Source organism: Heloderma suspectum, chromosome 14 (genome assembly GCF_057233095.1).
Source record: "Heloderma suspectum isolate Gila_16-S chromosome 14, 16-S_ref, whole genome shotgun sequence".
Taxonomy (NCBI): Eukaryota; Metazoa; Chordata; class Lepidosauria; order Squamata; family Helodermatidae; genus Heloderma; species Heloderma suspectum.
The window spans coordinates 25,688,117-25,704,973 of NC_139471.1; the positions used below are offsets into that span (position 1 = coordinate 25,688,117).

The 16,857-nt window shown below is 54.3% G+C and overlaps 1 protein-coding gene across 2 annotated transcripts in view; it reads right to left on the bottom strand.

Annotated features, from left to right (window-relative positions):
* Positions 1-15,534, bottom strand: part of RGS3 (regulator of G protein signaling 3) — a 78,738-nt gene extending 63,204 nt beyond the window's left edge. The window contains exons 1-5 of one of the 2 annotated variants that reach the window (XM_084821201.1): positions 15,096-15,534; positions 9,501-9,582; positions 7,054-7,159; positions 5,685-6,036; positions 4,611-4,650 (exon numbers count right to left, since the gene is read on the bottom strand). In XM_084821201.1, the coding sequence (XP_084677327.1) occupies positions 4,611-4,650; positions 5,685-6,036; positions 7,054-7,159; positions 9,501-9,582; positions 15,096-15,149 (634 nt within the window). In that variant the 5' untranslated portion in view covers positions 15,150-15,534. Of the gene's footprint in view, positions 1-4,610; positions 4,651-5,684; positions 6,037-7,053; positions 7,160-9,500; positions 9,583-9,854; positions 9,962-15,095 lie in introns of those variants that run through there. The other variant, XM_084821200.1, reaches the window with a different exon arrangement.
* Positions 15,535-16,857: the final 1,323 nt, after the last annotated feature.

The window sequence follows — 16,857 nt, forward strand, 5'->3', positions numbered from 1 at the left end:
GGCACTCGGAGCACCTTTTATCAGCTGAGACTGATATGCCAACTACGTCCCTACCTGGCAGAGAGAGCCTAGCCACAGGTACCCATGCTCTGAGGACCTCTCATCTGGATTACTGCAATGGGTTATACATGGGGCTGCCTTTGAAAACGGTCCGGAAACTTCAGCTGGTCCAACACAGGGCAGTGAGATTGTTAATGGGGACTGGCCAATGACCTCATGTTACGCCAGTACTTTTCCAGCTGCACTGGCTGCCAGTCCATTTCCAGGCCCAATTCACATTCAAAGCCCTAAATGGCTTGGGACCAGGTTATCCGAAGGACCGCCTCCTCCCATATGTGTCTGCCTAAGAACATCCTCAGGGGTCCTTCTCCGGAAGCCCCCACCAAAGGAAGTGAGGCAGGTGGCTACCAGGAAGAGGGCCTTTTCTGCTGTGGCCCCCAGGCTGTGGAATGAGCTCCCTAGAGAAGTTCGCCTGGAGCCTACATTGTTCTCCTCCCAGTGCCAGGTGAAGATCTTTTTATTCTCCCAAGCATTTTAGCTTCCTAGTCTTTTAGCTTTGGTGTTTTAAATCTGCCATCTGTCAGGGATGCTCTGACTTGGATTCCTGCACTGAGCAGGGGGTTGGACTCGATGGCCTTGTCGGCCCCTTCCCACCCTACTATTCTATGATTCTATAATCTGCATTTTAAATCTCTGCATTGCTGCTAGGTTTTATTCTGGTTGTATTGTTGTATTGTGGCTTTAATGCTTTTATATTTTATATTGTTTTATCCTATGCTTTTTGGTTTTAATTTTTGTGAACTGCCCAGAGAGCTTCAGCTACTGGGTGATATAGAAGTGAAACGAAATAACTAAATAAAGACCAACCCAGCCCACGAAGGACACTTTCCTGCAAAAGCCCCGCTGAAGTGTGACTGTGGTGGACCAAGGGCACTCCAGAGCACCGGAAGCTGCTGCTGGACGCCAGGTCGGCCTGTGGGTCCACCTAGCCCAGGACTGGGTGGCTCCGCAAGGAACACAGGAAACTGCCTCACACCATGCCAGGCCCGGCCCCCCTGGCCTGGCTTGGTTTCCACTGACTGGTAGCAGCGGCTCTCCAGGGTTTCAGGCAGGAGTTTTCCCAGCCCTCTTGGGGATGCTGCCAGGGATCGAACTGGGGACCTTGTCCATGTGAAGCAGGTTACTTACCACTGCACTAACGCCCTTTCCCGGAGTCTGGAGGTCTCTAGATCAAATATCATTTGAGCGGGGGGGGGGGGGGCTTAAGACCATAGCTGTCCCTTCATGTCTGAACAGGCGGCTAATAATGCCAGCCACCCTTATGGGGCCGTTGCAGCAGTCATGAGGCTGAGGCACTCCGGGCTACGACTCAGCCTCAGAGCACCTGCTTCGTATGAACACGGTCCCCGGCTCAAGCCCAGGGGCATCTGCAGCTAATGGGACTTCAAGCCCTGGGGAGTGGAGGGGGGCATATCCACCACTGAGCCCACGGAGAGAAGGCAAGACGCCCTCCATCCCCCCAGAGGGCCAGCACGGTGAGATCAATGGGCAGGGGCCGAGGCGACCAGGTTCAAACCTACAAACCTACCTCACAGCGTTGTTGTGAGGACAAAATGGGGTGGGGGTAGAGGAAGTACCATGTATCATAGAATCATAGAATAGTAGGGTTGGAAGGGGCCGACAAGGCCATCGAGTCCAACCCCCTGCTCAGTGCAGGAATCCAAGTCAGAGCATCCCTGACAGATGGCTGTCCAGCCTCGTCTTGAATGCCTGCAGTGTGGGAGAGCCCACCGCCTCCCCAGGGAATGGGTTCCATTGTCGCATTGCTCTGACAGTCAGGAAGTTTCTCCTGACATTCAGCCAGAATCTGGCTTCCTGTAACTTGAGCCCATTCTTCCGTGTCCTGCACTTTGGGATGATCAAGAAGAGATCCTGGCCTCCTCTCTGTGACAACTTTTCAAGGACTTGAAGAGTGCTATCCTATCTCCCCTCAGTCTTCTCTTCTTAAGGCTAAACATGCCCAGCTCTTTCAGCCTCTCCTCGTAGGGCTTTGTTTCAGTCCCCTGATCATCTTCATTGCCCTCCTCTGAACCCTCTCCAGCTTGTCTGCATCCTTCTTAAAGTGCAGTGCCCAGAAAGAGAAGACTGAGGGGAGATAGGATAGTGCTCTTCAAGTCCTTGAAAGTTTGTCACAGAGAGGAAGGCCAGGATCTCTTCTCGATCATCCTAGAGTGCAGGACACGGAATAATGGGCTCAAGTGACAGGAAGCCAGATTCCGGCTGAACATCAGGAAAAACTTCCTGACTGTCAGAGCAATACAACAATGGAACCCATGAGCTGGAGAGCCATCTGTCAGGGATGCTCGGACTTGGATTCTTGCATGGAGCTGGGGGTTGGACTCGATGGCCTTGTAGGCCCCTTCCAACCCTACTATTCTATGATTCTAAAAAATGAGATCAGATTCGTCTGGCAGGATTTGTTCTTGACAAATCCATGTTGGCTTTGAGTCATCACTGCATTGTTTTCAAGGTGCTTACAGAATGATTGCTTTATCATCTGCTCCAGAATGTTCCCAGGGATTGATGTCAGACTGACTGGTCTGTAATTCTCAGGTTCCTCCTTTTTACCCTTTTTGAAGATAGGGACAACGTTAGCCCTCCTCCAGTCATCTGGCACTTCCCCCGTCCTCCACGATTTCTCAAAGATAATAGACAGCGGTTCTGAGAGTTCTTCTGCCAGTTCCTTTATTACTCTAGGATGCAGTTCATCTGGCCCTGGAGATCTGAACTCATTCAAAGTAATCAGGTGTTCCTTGACCATATGCCTATCGATCTCAAGCTGCAATCCTGCCCCTTCAGCCTGTACTTTGCCTTTGCCAGGGGGGTCATAGACCCTCCTTTGGGAGAAGACTGAGCCAAAGTAGGAATTGAGCACCTCTGCCTTTTCTTTGTCATCTGTTATCATTTTGCCATCCTTATTCAACAGCTGAAAAACCATTTCTTACCTCTGTCTTTTACTATGGATATATCTGAAGAAAGCCTTTTTGTTGCTTTTAGCATCCTTCGGTAACCTCAGCTCATTCTCAGCTTTAGCCTTCCTGACGCCATCCCTGCAATTCTGTGCTATCTGCCTGTACTCTTCCTTTGTTGCTTGGCCTTCTTTCCACTTCCTATATGTGTCCTTTTTTGTTTTCAGGTCATCTCTAAGCTTTTTGTGAAGCCCCATTGGCTTCTTCTGTTGTCTTCCACCTTTTCTTCTTGTTGGAATTGCTTGTGATTGTGCCTTGAGAATTTCCTTTTTTAAAAGCTCCCACCCATCTTGGACTCCTTTTCTCGTTAGCGTCGCTTGCCATGGGACCTTACCGATCATTGTTCTGAGTTTAGTAAAATCAGCTTTCCTAAAATCCAGGGTATGCGTTTGACTACACTCGGCTTTTTCTTCCCTTAGAAGCAAGAACTCAAGTGCAACATGGTCGTTTTCCTCCAGAGTTCCTGTAACTGCTACTTTATCCACTAAGTCATCTCTGTTGGTTAGGATCAAGGCAAGGATAGCCGATCCCCTAGTTCCTTCCTCTACTTTTTGTAGGAGGAAGTTGTCCGCCACACAAGTCAGGAATTTCCTGGAGGGGCCATGTTTTGCAGAATTTGTTTCCCAATAAGTATCGGGGAAATTGAAGTCCCCCATTACTACTACATCATGCTTCCTTGAAACACTGGCAATTTGCTTTTCAAAAGTTTCATCCTTGTCTTCTCCTTGATTGGGTGGCCGGTAGTAAACTCCGACCACCAGGTTCCTTTTATTCTTTGCTCCATTTATTTTGATCCAGATGCTCTTGATGGGGCTACCAGGCTCAGCCTCCTGGATTTCTGTGCAGAGATATGTATTTTTCACATACAGTGCAACCCCCTCTCCCTTTCTGGTCCTCCTGGTCTTTTTGAACAAGTTATGTCCTTTGATTGCTGCACTCCAGTCACGGGAGGCATCCCACCAAGTCTCTGTCACACCTGCCAAGTCTGCCACTGTGAACCCCTTGGAGGACGAGCAGGACAAACATGTGACCAAGAAACAAGGAAAGGAGGTCAGGACAGGCTATGTCTGAATGCCGCTCACCTGTCCACATGACAGGCTGCCGTGCAGGGTCCGTGTGCTCTGCAGGCGGGGGAGAAGCCCAGGCCGGGCTGCTAGGGCCACCAGCTCCTGAAGGGACCCTTGGTCAGCCCGAGAGGACTGCTGGCGCAGCCCCTCCCCTGCCTTCCCTGGGGCCACTTAAGACCCACCTGCCTTGAGGGGAGGCAGAAGCGAGAGGACTGTATTGTGGCGTTAGTGAGCGGGGGGGCTGCCTTGGTGGAAAGGCAGTATTGAAACATAATAAATACATACATGCTCAAAACACTTTGCCCAAGAAAAATCAATATAAAGTGGACACATAAAAGAGGTTCAAGAAACAAACGTTCACTGCTTCACCTGAAGCCATCACTGTTCCTTGCCCCAAGTAACATTCCCCCTAAGCATCCAGCCACTCATGAAAAGCCAGCCAGCCAACCAGACACACTTCTGCCTGAACCTGAGAGGCATCTGAGACTGAAGGGCCATGGAGACATTCACTCACCTCCGGGGGCTTTGTCCTCCTGGCAAACCGGCCTCAGAAGCTGAAAGACACAAGGCAAGAACGTCAGGGCTTCCTCCTCCTCCTTGGTCAGCCTCCATGGGACTACGAATATTCCGCAAGTCTAGAGAAAACTGGCTGCTGGGCACAGAATTCAGCACATTCTGGGCTCTCAACTTTCTTTTTCAGGAGGGTGGGTGGTACCATCTTGGACAAAATGGTGCCACCCTGGAAGAACCATTCCAGGAAGTGAGTGCAGAGTGAATGTGCTCGAGGCGCCTGGGAGACATGCCAACTGGAGGTGTACATTTGCTTCAAAATCTCATGAAACATTAACTGAAGAAGCCCCACTAATTTCATTGGTTTTAGTTATAAAAACAAATAGAAATTCAAACAAATGAATGACAAATGAACATCCAGATGTTATCCAGTCATTTGATGCATTTTTCATTAGTTTCTTGCCAACAAAGATGAGAGCGGCCAGGGGCAGGGAGAGGAGGAGGCATCTGACCGCGGAGGGACAGAGTGGCAGCAGGCCACAGCTGTAGTCCCACAGCTTGCAACGCAGCCAGACTGTCCCTACACTACTCTCTGGGAGACTGCAGGCGGCAGATTCTATATCTGGATTTTTCTTCCATAGAAAAGAATTCCCTTTACACACAAGCCTAGCATGTCAGGGAGGTGGTTAGGCTGTAGTTTTCTCTGTGCAGGGAGTTTTATACTGGACAGCATTCAGTCCTGTGAGCTCCCACCTGCAATCTGAAGAAGGATATCCCAGAAACAGTTCTAATCATGTGAAAAAGGGCTGTTTCCATAGGTGGAGCCTTCATCCTTTTACATGGGGCAGCAAAAAGGATAAGCTTGGCTCTGAGTCTTGCCTGAACTCTGACCCACGATTGCATCTGTTCTGAGAGGGGGGAATGAGACTTTTCTGACATGAGTAGAGAGGTTGTTTGGGGTCAAAACACTGCCTTGGCCAACAGACGAGCCCAGCTGGCCAGTGGGCCAATGAGTGATCAAGCCAGGCTGGGTCTTCCAGGCTGCCAGGTGCCAGCCTCCACTCACGAGATGCCCTACCTGGCTTCCTGGACTGAGCGGGGCCAGGATGATGAAGTTCTTGTCGCTCCCGCCTGCAGAGGGAGGCCGGGGGGGTGGGGGTGCCCTGTGCTGCTGGGGGATCTTCCCCAGCTCCGTGTAGCGCTCCCAGCCACCGAGCACCATCCCGTCCTTCCCGTGATACACAACATGGCAGCTCTGGCGAGGCTCAGCGGGCCGGGATCGCACCGCCCTGTTCTTCTCCCGCTTGCTGGGCGGTGGCTGCAAGTCATAGGCTGTTTTGCAAGAGGAACGGTGGATCACGCCTTCTAGGCCGGCTCTGACCTGAGGGACGATGTGCCAGACCAATAGGGTGATCTCACAGGGGCAGTTCCTGCAAGAGAAATCCTCCATATTATTGACTGATTATCCTGATTTCTACCCACCCATGCTTTCTGCACTAAGGCAGTGAACAGTGAAATTACGATAGGATAAAATGTACATCTAGAACATACAAAAAAGGGGGCGTGTTGTTAAACTTTGCAAAGCACAACTAAAACCACAAGCCAATAGCGGACAACGTGTCAGTCTGTCAGGCTCAAGGCCGGAAGGTCTTTCTTTGCCTGCCCAGAGAAGGTCATCAGACAAGGGGCTAAAAGGGCCCCCTTGCAAGGGAGTTCCAGGGTGCAGCCACCGACAAGGCCCTCTCCCCTGTCCCCCCACACATACTGGAGATATTGTCAGGATGCCTCTCCCACAGGCTTTAGCACCTGACATAACATGGGGGACAGTCAGGCCTGAAGGAGTACAGCGACAGATTCAGAGCCCCCAAAGGCACACCTGGCACCACAAGATGGCATGTCATGTCCCCATGAGCAGCTGGTTATCACAGGAGTTGGATCCAAACCCCCAAGTCTTCCAGTCTCAGCCCCTCAAACCCTCTCCTCCTCTCTCTCTCTCTCTCTCTTGTCAGAGGGCCTTCACGGAGGACAGATTTAAATGCAACCTTCACCTACAGAGGCAGAGGACAAACAACAGGGGCTGGATGCTGCCCTAAAGCAGCCCTGTTTGGACCTTCCTGGGGGCACCTGACAGAAGACCGTGCTGGAGAAAAAGGATTAGACCAATTCATGGATACATCTATCAGTGGCTTCCAGCCATGAAAGTCAAGTGGAACCTCTGTGGTCAGAGGCAGTCTACCTCCGAGGATCAGATTCTAGGAACAAACTGCACAGAAGGGTCATCACCTTCCTCCCCTACCTTTGGGCACCTAGAGGCAGCATGCCTACTCTCTCTCTCTCTCTCTCACACACACACACACAGATGTCTCCTTCTTCCCAGCCCTCTCCCCCACAATCCTAGGAGCTTAGATCCTGCCTCTACCCCTCATCTACAGAGGTGTCGTAGTCACCGGATCTCATGCGCCAGCTCCACGCATTTCCAGTGTTCAACAGGCTGCTCATTGAGCTGAATGACGGTGTCCAGTTGTTGCAAGCCTGCCTTCTCTGCTGGGCCACCTGCCAGAGAGAGAGAGAGAGAGAGAAGGGGATCAGCAAGGGCATGTCCCCGCCACAGGCTCCAACTGGTTTAATAGGCTTTCCCTTTCTTGGGGGAATAGAGGTGGCCAGATGCAAGAGAAGACGGGGCTCCTGCATGTTTACGAGCTGTGTAGAAAAGGGAATTTCAGCAGGTGGCTTTTTTAAACATTGTTTAATTATATATGTCCTCCCTCCCCATCCCTTATTCCTTGTGTGTCGGGCCTTAAATTTGGAAGGTAAGCCTGGGGGCAGGGACTGTCACGCTACTAATCTTTGTAAGCTGTTCTGGGAGCCTTTTTGGCTAAAGGGCAGGGAATAAATACTGTAAGGAAGTAGTAAGTAATCCAGTAAATAAGTGTGCCTCGCGTGACCGTGCTTTTCCATCTGGCCACTCTGTGGTTCTGAGGTGGGAGGGGAGGGCTCTCCAACAACATTTTCAGCAGCACTGCTGAACCACGGCAGCCAGGAGTCTTCGGGGGAAGCCATGACATCATCACCATCCCCTCTAACGGGCGAATTTGGGAGGTCGAGTGCTTAACCGTTCGGAAGCGAATGGCTTTAAAAATGAACATGGAGCAGAGAGAGGAAGGGAGCAGGCCCGCTTGAACCACCACTGGGCGTCTTCCTTAGGGCCAGGGCGGAGGCATGCCTTGAAAGAACGAAAGGCGACTCTCCTCCCCACACCGGACTGCCCCCTCCCCCGCGCAGGTTCAGGGCTGGCAGCCAGACACAGCCGCTTCCAGAACCGGACAGCGCAGCAGGGAAAGGGGCGTCTCCTCCGTGAGCCCCAAGCAGCCTTGCGAGGCTTCTGTTCCAGGGCTGTTCCTGAAAGCCCCCCCCCCCCGTTCCTGTTAGAGGCTGGAGATGACCTGCAACCATCTTCTGGAGGTCCCCTCCTAAATACAAAACTGGAATGGCTTGGAGCCAATCAGTCTGGCAGCAAAATGGGACCACCAAAGGACTCCCCAGGTATGGATTTTTTGCAGATTAAAAGAAAGCGAAGGCCCAACGAAGACCTGGGCTCCGTGGCTTGCACAATCTATGGAATATTGATGGGTGGGGGAGGGGTGGCCTATTTGAGCCCCAAAGATAGGTCAGAGGGATGCATACCATGAAATTAAACAGCTCTCCTCTCAAATTTATATAGAAGGTTTCAGGAGGAAGGATGGGGGAAAGGATGTCTTTTGCCTTTCCCACTCCTCAGAAACTCTCCCATCCTCTGCTATATAGCAATAAAGTGCTCAGCTAGTCCCGACCCTGAGCCCTCTAACACTACATAGAACAGCAAGGAAGCTTTTAGGAGGGGTGGAGGGCCTTCTCCCCCCTCCCCCACAAAACCTCCCCCACCCTGTCCCCAAACTATTCCACAAGGCTTCTGTTCCAGACAAACTGGAGCTCTGAATAGGAGCACTCTTGTTAAGGGCTGGGGGACACATTTATTTATTTATCAGATTAGCCACCCATCTGGCTGGCTACCCAGCCATTCTAGGCGGCATACAATATAAATAACACAAAATACAACATAATCAACATTGCTCTAAAAAACCCTAACCCATCCCAAATTCCTGCCTGAACAGCCAGGTTTTCAAAGCCCAGTGGAAGCTCATCAAAGAGGGGGCATGGCGGAGGTCACTAGGGAGGGAATTCCACAAAGTGGGGGCTACCACAGAAAAGGCCCTCTCCCTAGTCTTCACCAGCCTAGCTGTCCTGGCTGATGGGGCAGAGAGAAGGCCTTCCAAGGCTGATCTTGTGGAGCGGCATCCCTGGTGTTGCTGGAGGTGCTCCTTAAGATAGACTGGACCAGAACCGTATAGAGTTTTAAAGGTCAATACCAACACCTTGAATTGGGCCCAGAAAACAACTGGTAAGCAGTGCAACTCCTTCAGCACTGACGTGATCTCACCAACGGCTGCCTTCAGTCAGGCAGGCTACCACATTCTGCACCAGCAGCAGCTCCTGAACTGTCTTCAAGGGCAACCTCACATAGAGCGCATTACAGTACTCTAGGTGAGAGGAGGCCAGGGCATGAACTGCTGATGGGAGCAGATGGTTCGGGGAGCAGGGGCGGTGCCACCATCTCAGGTGGAGTTGGTTTGCAGCATCTGGCCATGCTTCCCCTGTAGTGGTGCCCCCCCCCCCCCCCGGAAAGCTGATCTGCACTGTGTGCAGACGCGCCCTTGCACCCGCCCACCCTATTGGAAAGCTTGTGCCAGGATGCGCCGCTGGCAGTGGGTGAATGGATTGAAACAAGGCTCCGCCAGAGCCACAGAGCCCCTTTGCAGCCCAGCCACAGTGAGCGACGCGGACCCCTGGCTCTTACCAGAGTCAACAGCCTGAACCCGGACAGGGCGGTCGCAGCAGATGGTGAACCCAAACCCGTTCTTTCCACGTGGGATGGTGATCTGAAAGCCAACAGCAAAGTTCTGGTTTTCATTGTTAAAAACATCCATGCTTACCTGTCGCTGGCAACATTGCCAAACTCGACATCCGCTGGGGCCAAAGGGGTGTGCACACAGCCCCTCCTCAGTGCACATCCCCTGAATCCCTGGAGGCTGCGACACTGGGGCGGGGCCACCCGCCTTCGAGGAGCCTCTCCGCTCTGGCCTAGAGGCCTGACGCCAGTGGCCAAACCAGGCCAGTAGCTGGAGGTTAGCAAATCCCGCTGAACCCACACCTGTTGCCACAGGCAGAATGCAAACATCTCAGCAGTGATTCCTAAGGATGTATCACACCATCAGGCTGTTGAAGGGACTTCCCAAAAGTCAGAGCCTGTTAGATCATTCTGTGGTTTGGGCTTTAAAAGGGTCTGGTATCCAGAGGAAAAGATTTTCAGCCTCATCTTCTGGCATGAAGAGGTAAAACACCTGGGAGAAAAGAACAGCAAAGACTTTTCTTTTCTCCCAGGCATTTCAGATTTTACAGCTGTTTTAATATATTTTACGTTGTTTTTCCTGTGCTGTTTGCTGTTTTCTTGTATTGAACTGCATTTTCTTTTACCCTTATGTAATCTGCCCAGAGAACGTTATTGGTCAGATAAAAAAATATAATCAACAGATAAATCAACAGACACAACTCAAACTGGCTTTCTCGCCCTTTAATCTGAACTCTTTCACAGCAACCTCTGCTATTTGGTCTTGGATAGCAGTAGTATTAAGCTTTACTGAGGTACTTTATTCTTTACTGAAAGTTGAGAATGTACTTCTTAAGTCCCTGAAACTGTAATGCAGGTGTGAGGGACTTGTGGCTCTCCAAATGTTTTGGCCTACAACTCCCAACAGCCCCAGCCAGCATAGCTAATGGTGAGGGTTCAGGAGAGTTGTAAACCAAAACATCTGGAAATTGTCCATGACTAATGTTTTAATTTCTGTTCTGCTTAACTATATGCATATTGTGTATGTTTTCTTTTTGCTTTATTATGCAGTTTGCTTTTATAATAACTGTGTAAACAAATTGCTGGATTGTGCATTTCTTTTGGGAAAATAACATAGACAAGAAACTTAGAAGAGAATGGGAATGATGGAAAACACCTCCTCCCTGGCAATATTAGAGTCCACACAGAAGAGGATGGGATGAGCCATGTCGTTGCATCCTTGAAACAGATGTTATGTCACTTGCCAGAGGTGAGTGATCAATGCTATGCCATCAGTGAACCACATGGAACAAAAGGAATATCCCATCACTGGGTGCCAAATTTTGTCCACTGTCAAAGTGATACGTAAGTTTTAGATTATTAGATAAAGAATGCAGGGAACATAGAACACCACTTAGGCCTCTGCATCAGCTAGCAGTTGGCTTCTGGACTCAATTCAAGCTGCTTGTTCATGCCTTTAAAGCTCTGAATAGCCAGGTCTCTGCATTTTGTGAACTTTATTTATTCCATACTTTCTCTAAAACATTTTAAAGGCAATAAACAGCTTACAAAAATTAAAACAACATTTCCAAATTATCAAATTAAACTTACACTCAAATTACATAAGAAATCAAATGGTTTGAAACAGCGGCAGATGTCTCTTTCAAAAACCCCACACCTGAAAAGGGCTGCTAGAAAAGGTCTGAGCTGCCTGCTGGATGTTGCACAGAGATGGAGCCAGGCTGCCTTCCTTGTGCTGGGGGTTCCAATACCGTGGCACCACAACAGAGAAGGCCCTGTCCCTCTCTGCCACCCACACAACCTCTGACAGCAGGGAGCCCAGAACAAGGCCCCAGAGGAGGACTCTGGGACCAGCAGAAGAGCCCTGCAGTTGAATCCCACCGAGGGCCGATCCAGCCCAGCATTCTGTTCTCACAGTGGCCAAGTGGGTGCCCTGATGAGAAGCCCAAAAGCCGGGCATGAAGGTAATACCCCCTCTGCTTTTGTTTCCCAGCAGCCAGTACTGAGAAGCATGCTGCTCCCAACCCCGGAGACATCATGTGGCCATCAGACTAGTAGCCATCAGCAGCCTCTTCCTCCTCCAGGAATCTGTCTCAGCCCTTTGTAAAGCCACCTAAGGTCACCAACTGCATGATGTTCTTTCTGAGCCTTCCCCCCGTTTGCTTGGGCAGATCCACACGGGTGACGGTGAGGCTTCAGCTATTCTGGCCCTTGGCACTTTAACCTTAAAGGTTAACACAGTGATTGGACTTGTGTGTGGACGCCAAGTGGCGTCCACCGTAGTTGGTATAATACTGGGCGGAAGTCAGGGGCCTGCAGGACAAATCTGCCCACCCCCGGAAGGGCACACCCCATTTTCCTGGCCAGGCCCCTGTCCACCAGTTATTTAGCTCTGGCACAGCAGCATCGTGCTAGGAGGTCGAAGTGCCTCTCTGAAGGCTCACACTGAAACATGCTGGTGTTTGGGGTGTTTTGGCCCCACCCACCACTAAAATGTGGCCCCCAAGGGCTTCGCCAAAGCTGTGGGTGGCCCTCGGGCTGGAAGAGGCTCCACACCCCTGACTTGGATGCCTTGATCCCCCTGCTGTACTTAACGTCCTGGCAAAGCATTCTGGCAGAACAGAATATCTTCTGGGAGGGCCACACACAGCACATTACAGCAATCCCAGCTGGAAGTGACCATAGGGCACATCGCCCATACATGCCTACTTCCCTCCTGGTGCCCTGAGGCTCCTGCAAGGGCCTGGAGGAGGATGGTGCTGCCCCGTAGGAACTCGCGGATAACAGAGGAACAATGAATAAGCGCAACGGCGGAAGCGTCAGTCAGGCACCGATGGTTTGGCTGGGTAGCCGAGGGGAACAGGGAAAACGCGGTGTGAGCCTCCCTCACACCAGCTGGGGGCATCTCATTCACAGGGCTGAGGCACAGTGCACACAGTGCCCCTCGCCACGTCCACCAGATCCCGGAGTCTGTCGCATTCCCTGACTGACCGGCGGAGGGGAAAGATCTGCCCCCCCGCCACCTCCTGGGCAAGGCAGCCAAAAGGGAGGTCCCCCGAGGGCGCCTGCATGCCTGGTCTCAGGAAGCGCTGGTTCTGAGGGCTTGCGCAGAAGCCTCCTTCTGCCAGGGATCACCGGGAGACTCCCTGCCGGAGCTTCCGCAGAGCCCCAAAGGCGCCCCTGCGGTCTCGGAGAGCAGCGGCTGGAGCTTGGTGTGGAAGAGGGGAGCCAACGCGGTCGGGGATGGGGCACCCCTCCGGAGGACAGGCCGAAGCTGTGGAGAAAAAGGCAGCGCAGCAGGGGGCAGGCGAGGCCTTTGGAATCCGTGTGGTGTGTGGCAGAGCAGACCGGGAAATGGCTTTTTTCCTCTTGCAAGAGCAGATCTCTTGCGGATGGCCACCCCATGGAAACTGGCAGGAGGAAATACTTCTTCATACAGCGGGTAATTAGTGGATGGGTTTGGTGTGATGGCGCACAACACGGCTTTAAAGGGGGACTCGTCCAATTCAGGGACGAGATGGCTATACGGAACCTCCATGGTCAGAGGCAATCCACCTCTGAATGCTAGTTGATGGGACACTACGGGAGGGGGCTGCTGACTCTGTGCCTTGCCAGGAGCCTTCTGAAGCACCTCTGCTTGGCCGCTGTGCCATGCTGGGCTAGGGAGACTCTTGGCCCCTTCCAGCCTCAGCACTCTTCCAAGGGTTTAGCCATAGCTTTTCTTGGACCTACCCAGAAAGAGGAGTGGAAGGGTGCAGCCCTCCATGTCTCTCTACATTAGGGAGGATGGCGCAACCTGGACACACAAATGTTGTATTTAACATCACAACACTTGTGTCTCAATGCACACACGCACACAGATTATCAGAGTGAATAAGGTACTTTCGAAACAGACAGAGCAGCTGAAATTAGGCACAGACGGAGTCCGAGACACCTGGACCACTAGAAGACATTTTGCCAGCTAACCATCAAAACACATGACACAAATGGCGCCTCGTCACAGCAGCCGGCCCAGAAAGGCTCCAGCACAGGACAAGGCCAGGCTCCCCTTGCGAAGGAGTGGAGGAGTCTGGGAGCTCCTCTGTCGCATGACTGAACTAGCCTGATTAGGAGTTCCACGGAAGCGGAAAGCTCGTGTCCCTCTCTGTGAGGCTGCAATCCCGTGCGCATGGACTCAGTGGGGTTGGCTTCTGAGCAGACACGGCTAGGCTTGCATGATAGGTTTATTTATTACTAAATTTATTAATCGCCCATCTGGCTGGTCACCCAGCCACTCTGAGCGATGTACAACACACAATAAAAACAGTTTAAAACAATAAAATTCTACAATAAAAACGTTTTCTACAATACCCTACCCCACCCCAAATGCCTGCCTGAACAGCCACGTTTTTAATGCACGACGGAAGCTCATTAGAGTGGCGCCTCTCCTTCCACTTCTGGAAGTGTCAGCCCACTTCGCCTCCAGGGCTCAGGGTGGGGATCTGTTTGGGTCGCCACAGGCCGGCCTGGGCCCTGTCATGCTGTTTCTACGCGGCTTGACGCATCTTGGCCGCCCCAGCTCACGCTGAGCGCCGGCGGACAGAGGCGGGCTTCTCCGCGAAGCGCAGCCGCTCTTCCTCCGCCTAATCCAGGCGCTGGGGAGCGACAGCGCCCGCCCCGCCCCTTCCCCGGCAGCCGCGCCGCGCCGCGCCGCCCCGGCGACAGGGACGCCCGGAGCGCTGCCTGCCGGGCTGGCGCGGAAAGGACGGGGAAGGGCGGGCCGCGCGCGGGAGGCCAGGCCCATCCGCGGCGGTTGGCGACGGCGGCGAGCGGGCCCCGCGCAGGGCAGGCAGCGTCGCCGGCGGGCACCCCGGGGCGCTTCTCGGGGCGCCTCTGCCGGCAGGACTGGCGGTCACGGGCGGGCCAGCGGGGCCGCTGCTGCGTTATCGCACGGCACGAACGCGGTGCGCGCGCGGTGCACGCGGCCGGGCGCAGCAGCGAAGCAGGCGACGCCCCACGGGCCCCGTCTCCGGCTGACCCCTCACCGCCGCTGCAACCCACTGGGGCTGCGATCCGAGGCGCGCTTACTAGGGCAGAAGTCCGCAGGAAATCAGTGAGATTTACGTCCGAGTGAGCAGGCAGCGTGGGTGGCCTTAGGCAAGCCGCTCTCTCTCAGCCTCAGACCCTCGCCTGTGACACAGGACTAATAATAGTGGCCTGCATTGCGGGGTTGTTGCAAGGATCCGAAGAACAAGAATATACATGGCGCGATTTGTGCACGCGGAGAAGAACGCCCTCTTGATCTCAAGGGCCGGGTCTTCGAATGGGCCGGGCCGGGCCGGGCGAGCCCCCCGGCGAAAGCCTGGCCGTGCCTCGCGGAGAAGCGGGCCAGGCAGCTGCTGAGCCGCGGCCGGGGAGCCGGGGCGTCCCCTCTGCAAGGCCCGTCCCGAGGAGGCGGCCGCCCGCCCGCGGGCCCCTCACGCGCGCAGCCGCAGCCGCCCACCCGCGGGGCTCCGGAGCCCATGCCCGGCTGCCCGGCCCGCGGCGGCTCCGCGCGCAACCGACCTGCTGGAAGCGCTGCTCCGAGCACGCTCGGCACGGTCCGCGGAAGCGCCTCATCCCCGCGGCCGAGGCTTGTGGCTGGCGCGCGGGAGCGCAGCGCGTCCCCACCCGCCCTGGCCGCGGGAGCGGGGAGGCCCTGCCGCCCGGACGCCAGCGCGGGGAGCGCGCCCGCCGGAGAAGAATGGCAGGAAGCCGCCCCTCCGCGCCGGGCCGCCTCCGCCAGGTGCTGCTGGGTGATAAGCCCGAGGCTTCCGGAGAGCTCGGCGGGGCGAGCCCGCCGCCAGGGTCCTGCCCGCTCGCTGGCCGGGAGGCCTTTGTCCCCGCCCTGCCGAGCGTCCCCGGGCGCGCGGATGCGGCCGATGTTCCCGCCGGCAGCGGGAGGGCGCGGAGGGGCCTTCGCCGGCGCCGCCGCCCCGCCAGGAAGGGCGGCTTGCGGTCGCGCTCACGCTCGGGCGTGCGCCGGGAGAGGACGAAGCAGGGCTCCGCGAGGAGTCCGAGGAGGGCGCGCTGGTTCACGGAGCCTCCCCCACCCCGTCTCCGCTGATGGAGCTGTTCCGGCGCCGAGCAAGCGCGGCCCCCGGCCTTGCTGGGGTCTCCCGCGCGAAAGGCCCGAGCCTCCCGCAGGTCTGGCACCAGCTCTCCCGGGCAGCGGCAGCCTTCGTTCTGCCCACATCGGCCTGCCCTTCTGTCCCATTTGTACCCCTCCTTTCCTCCAAGGAGCTCAGCACAGGGCATACCATTTCTCCCCACTTCCCGATTAATCCGCATAACAACCCTGTGAGGTAGGCTAGGCTGAGAGAGGCTGCCCTGCCCAGGCGGCACCTAATTAGCTCTGTGGCTGAGCGAGGATCTGAGCAAACAAAAAAACCCCTTGGACTCCTGGAGCAGTAACAAAGTCCTGTTAACACCACAGCTGAAAAATGGCAAAGGGCGCCCTGGGGCAGGGCGGGGGAACTGTGCATGCCGCCACCGCCCCACTCTCCTTTTCCTTTCTGGGGATGGGGAGGCAGAAGTGGCTCCCTTTGCCTCTCACAGCTGCATAAGAGCAAGAAAGAAACCCACTGTCTCGATATTTCTTACTATGGGAGGAAGATATGGTGATGGGAGGAGGAAGCTTCACCTGTTGGTTTCTGCCTTTCTTTGGCTGTTAAAGACACAGAGTCTCTGGCAATTAAAAAAGCAACACCTGGCAACTCTATGGAAAGAACGTCTACAAAATGTGGCTGCTGCAAAACTGGTCACCTGGGTGCCAATGGAAGGGCAGCTTTCCTGGCCTCTAGTGCTGCTCCCCTCCCTGCCCCTTTTCAAATTAGCCACGTGGCAGGAGAGCGGGTTGGGGGGTGTTGCCAGATCGAAAAGGGCAGCACAGCAGGGGCAGGGAAGGTGGCAGGGGAGGAAGGCTGTTTTCCCACAACACAGTCAACCTGGCTCTGGCCAAACATGGCAGGTGCAGGAGGATGAGAAGCTCCCTCCTGGAGATGCAGCGGCCACAGGAGGCTCCAAGGGAACCTGCTCAATGTGTGGCATTTTCCAGCACTTTTACTCTGGGCCTTTGGTCACCTTCACTGCGCTGCCTCAGAGATTCTGGGTTTTAGGAATCATAGAAGAGGGCACCCTGGGGCGGAGAAGGTCTTGTGGGCTGGAAGGGGCCCACAAGACCATCGAGTCCAACCCCTGCTCAATGCAGGAATCCAGGTCAGAGCATCCCTGACAGATGGCTGTCCAGCCTCGTCATGAGCGCCTCCAGTGTGGGAGAGCCCACCGC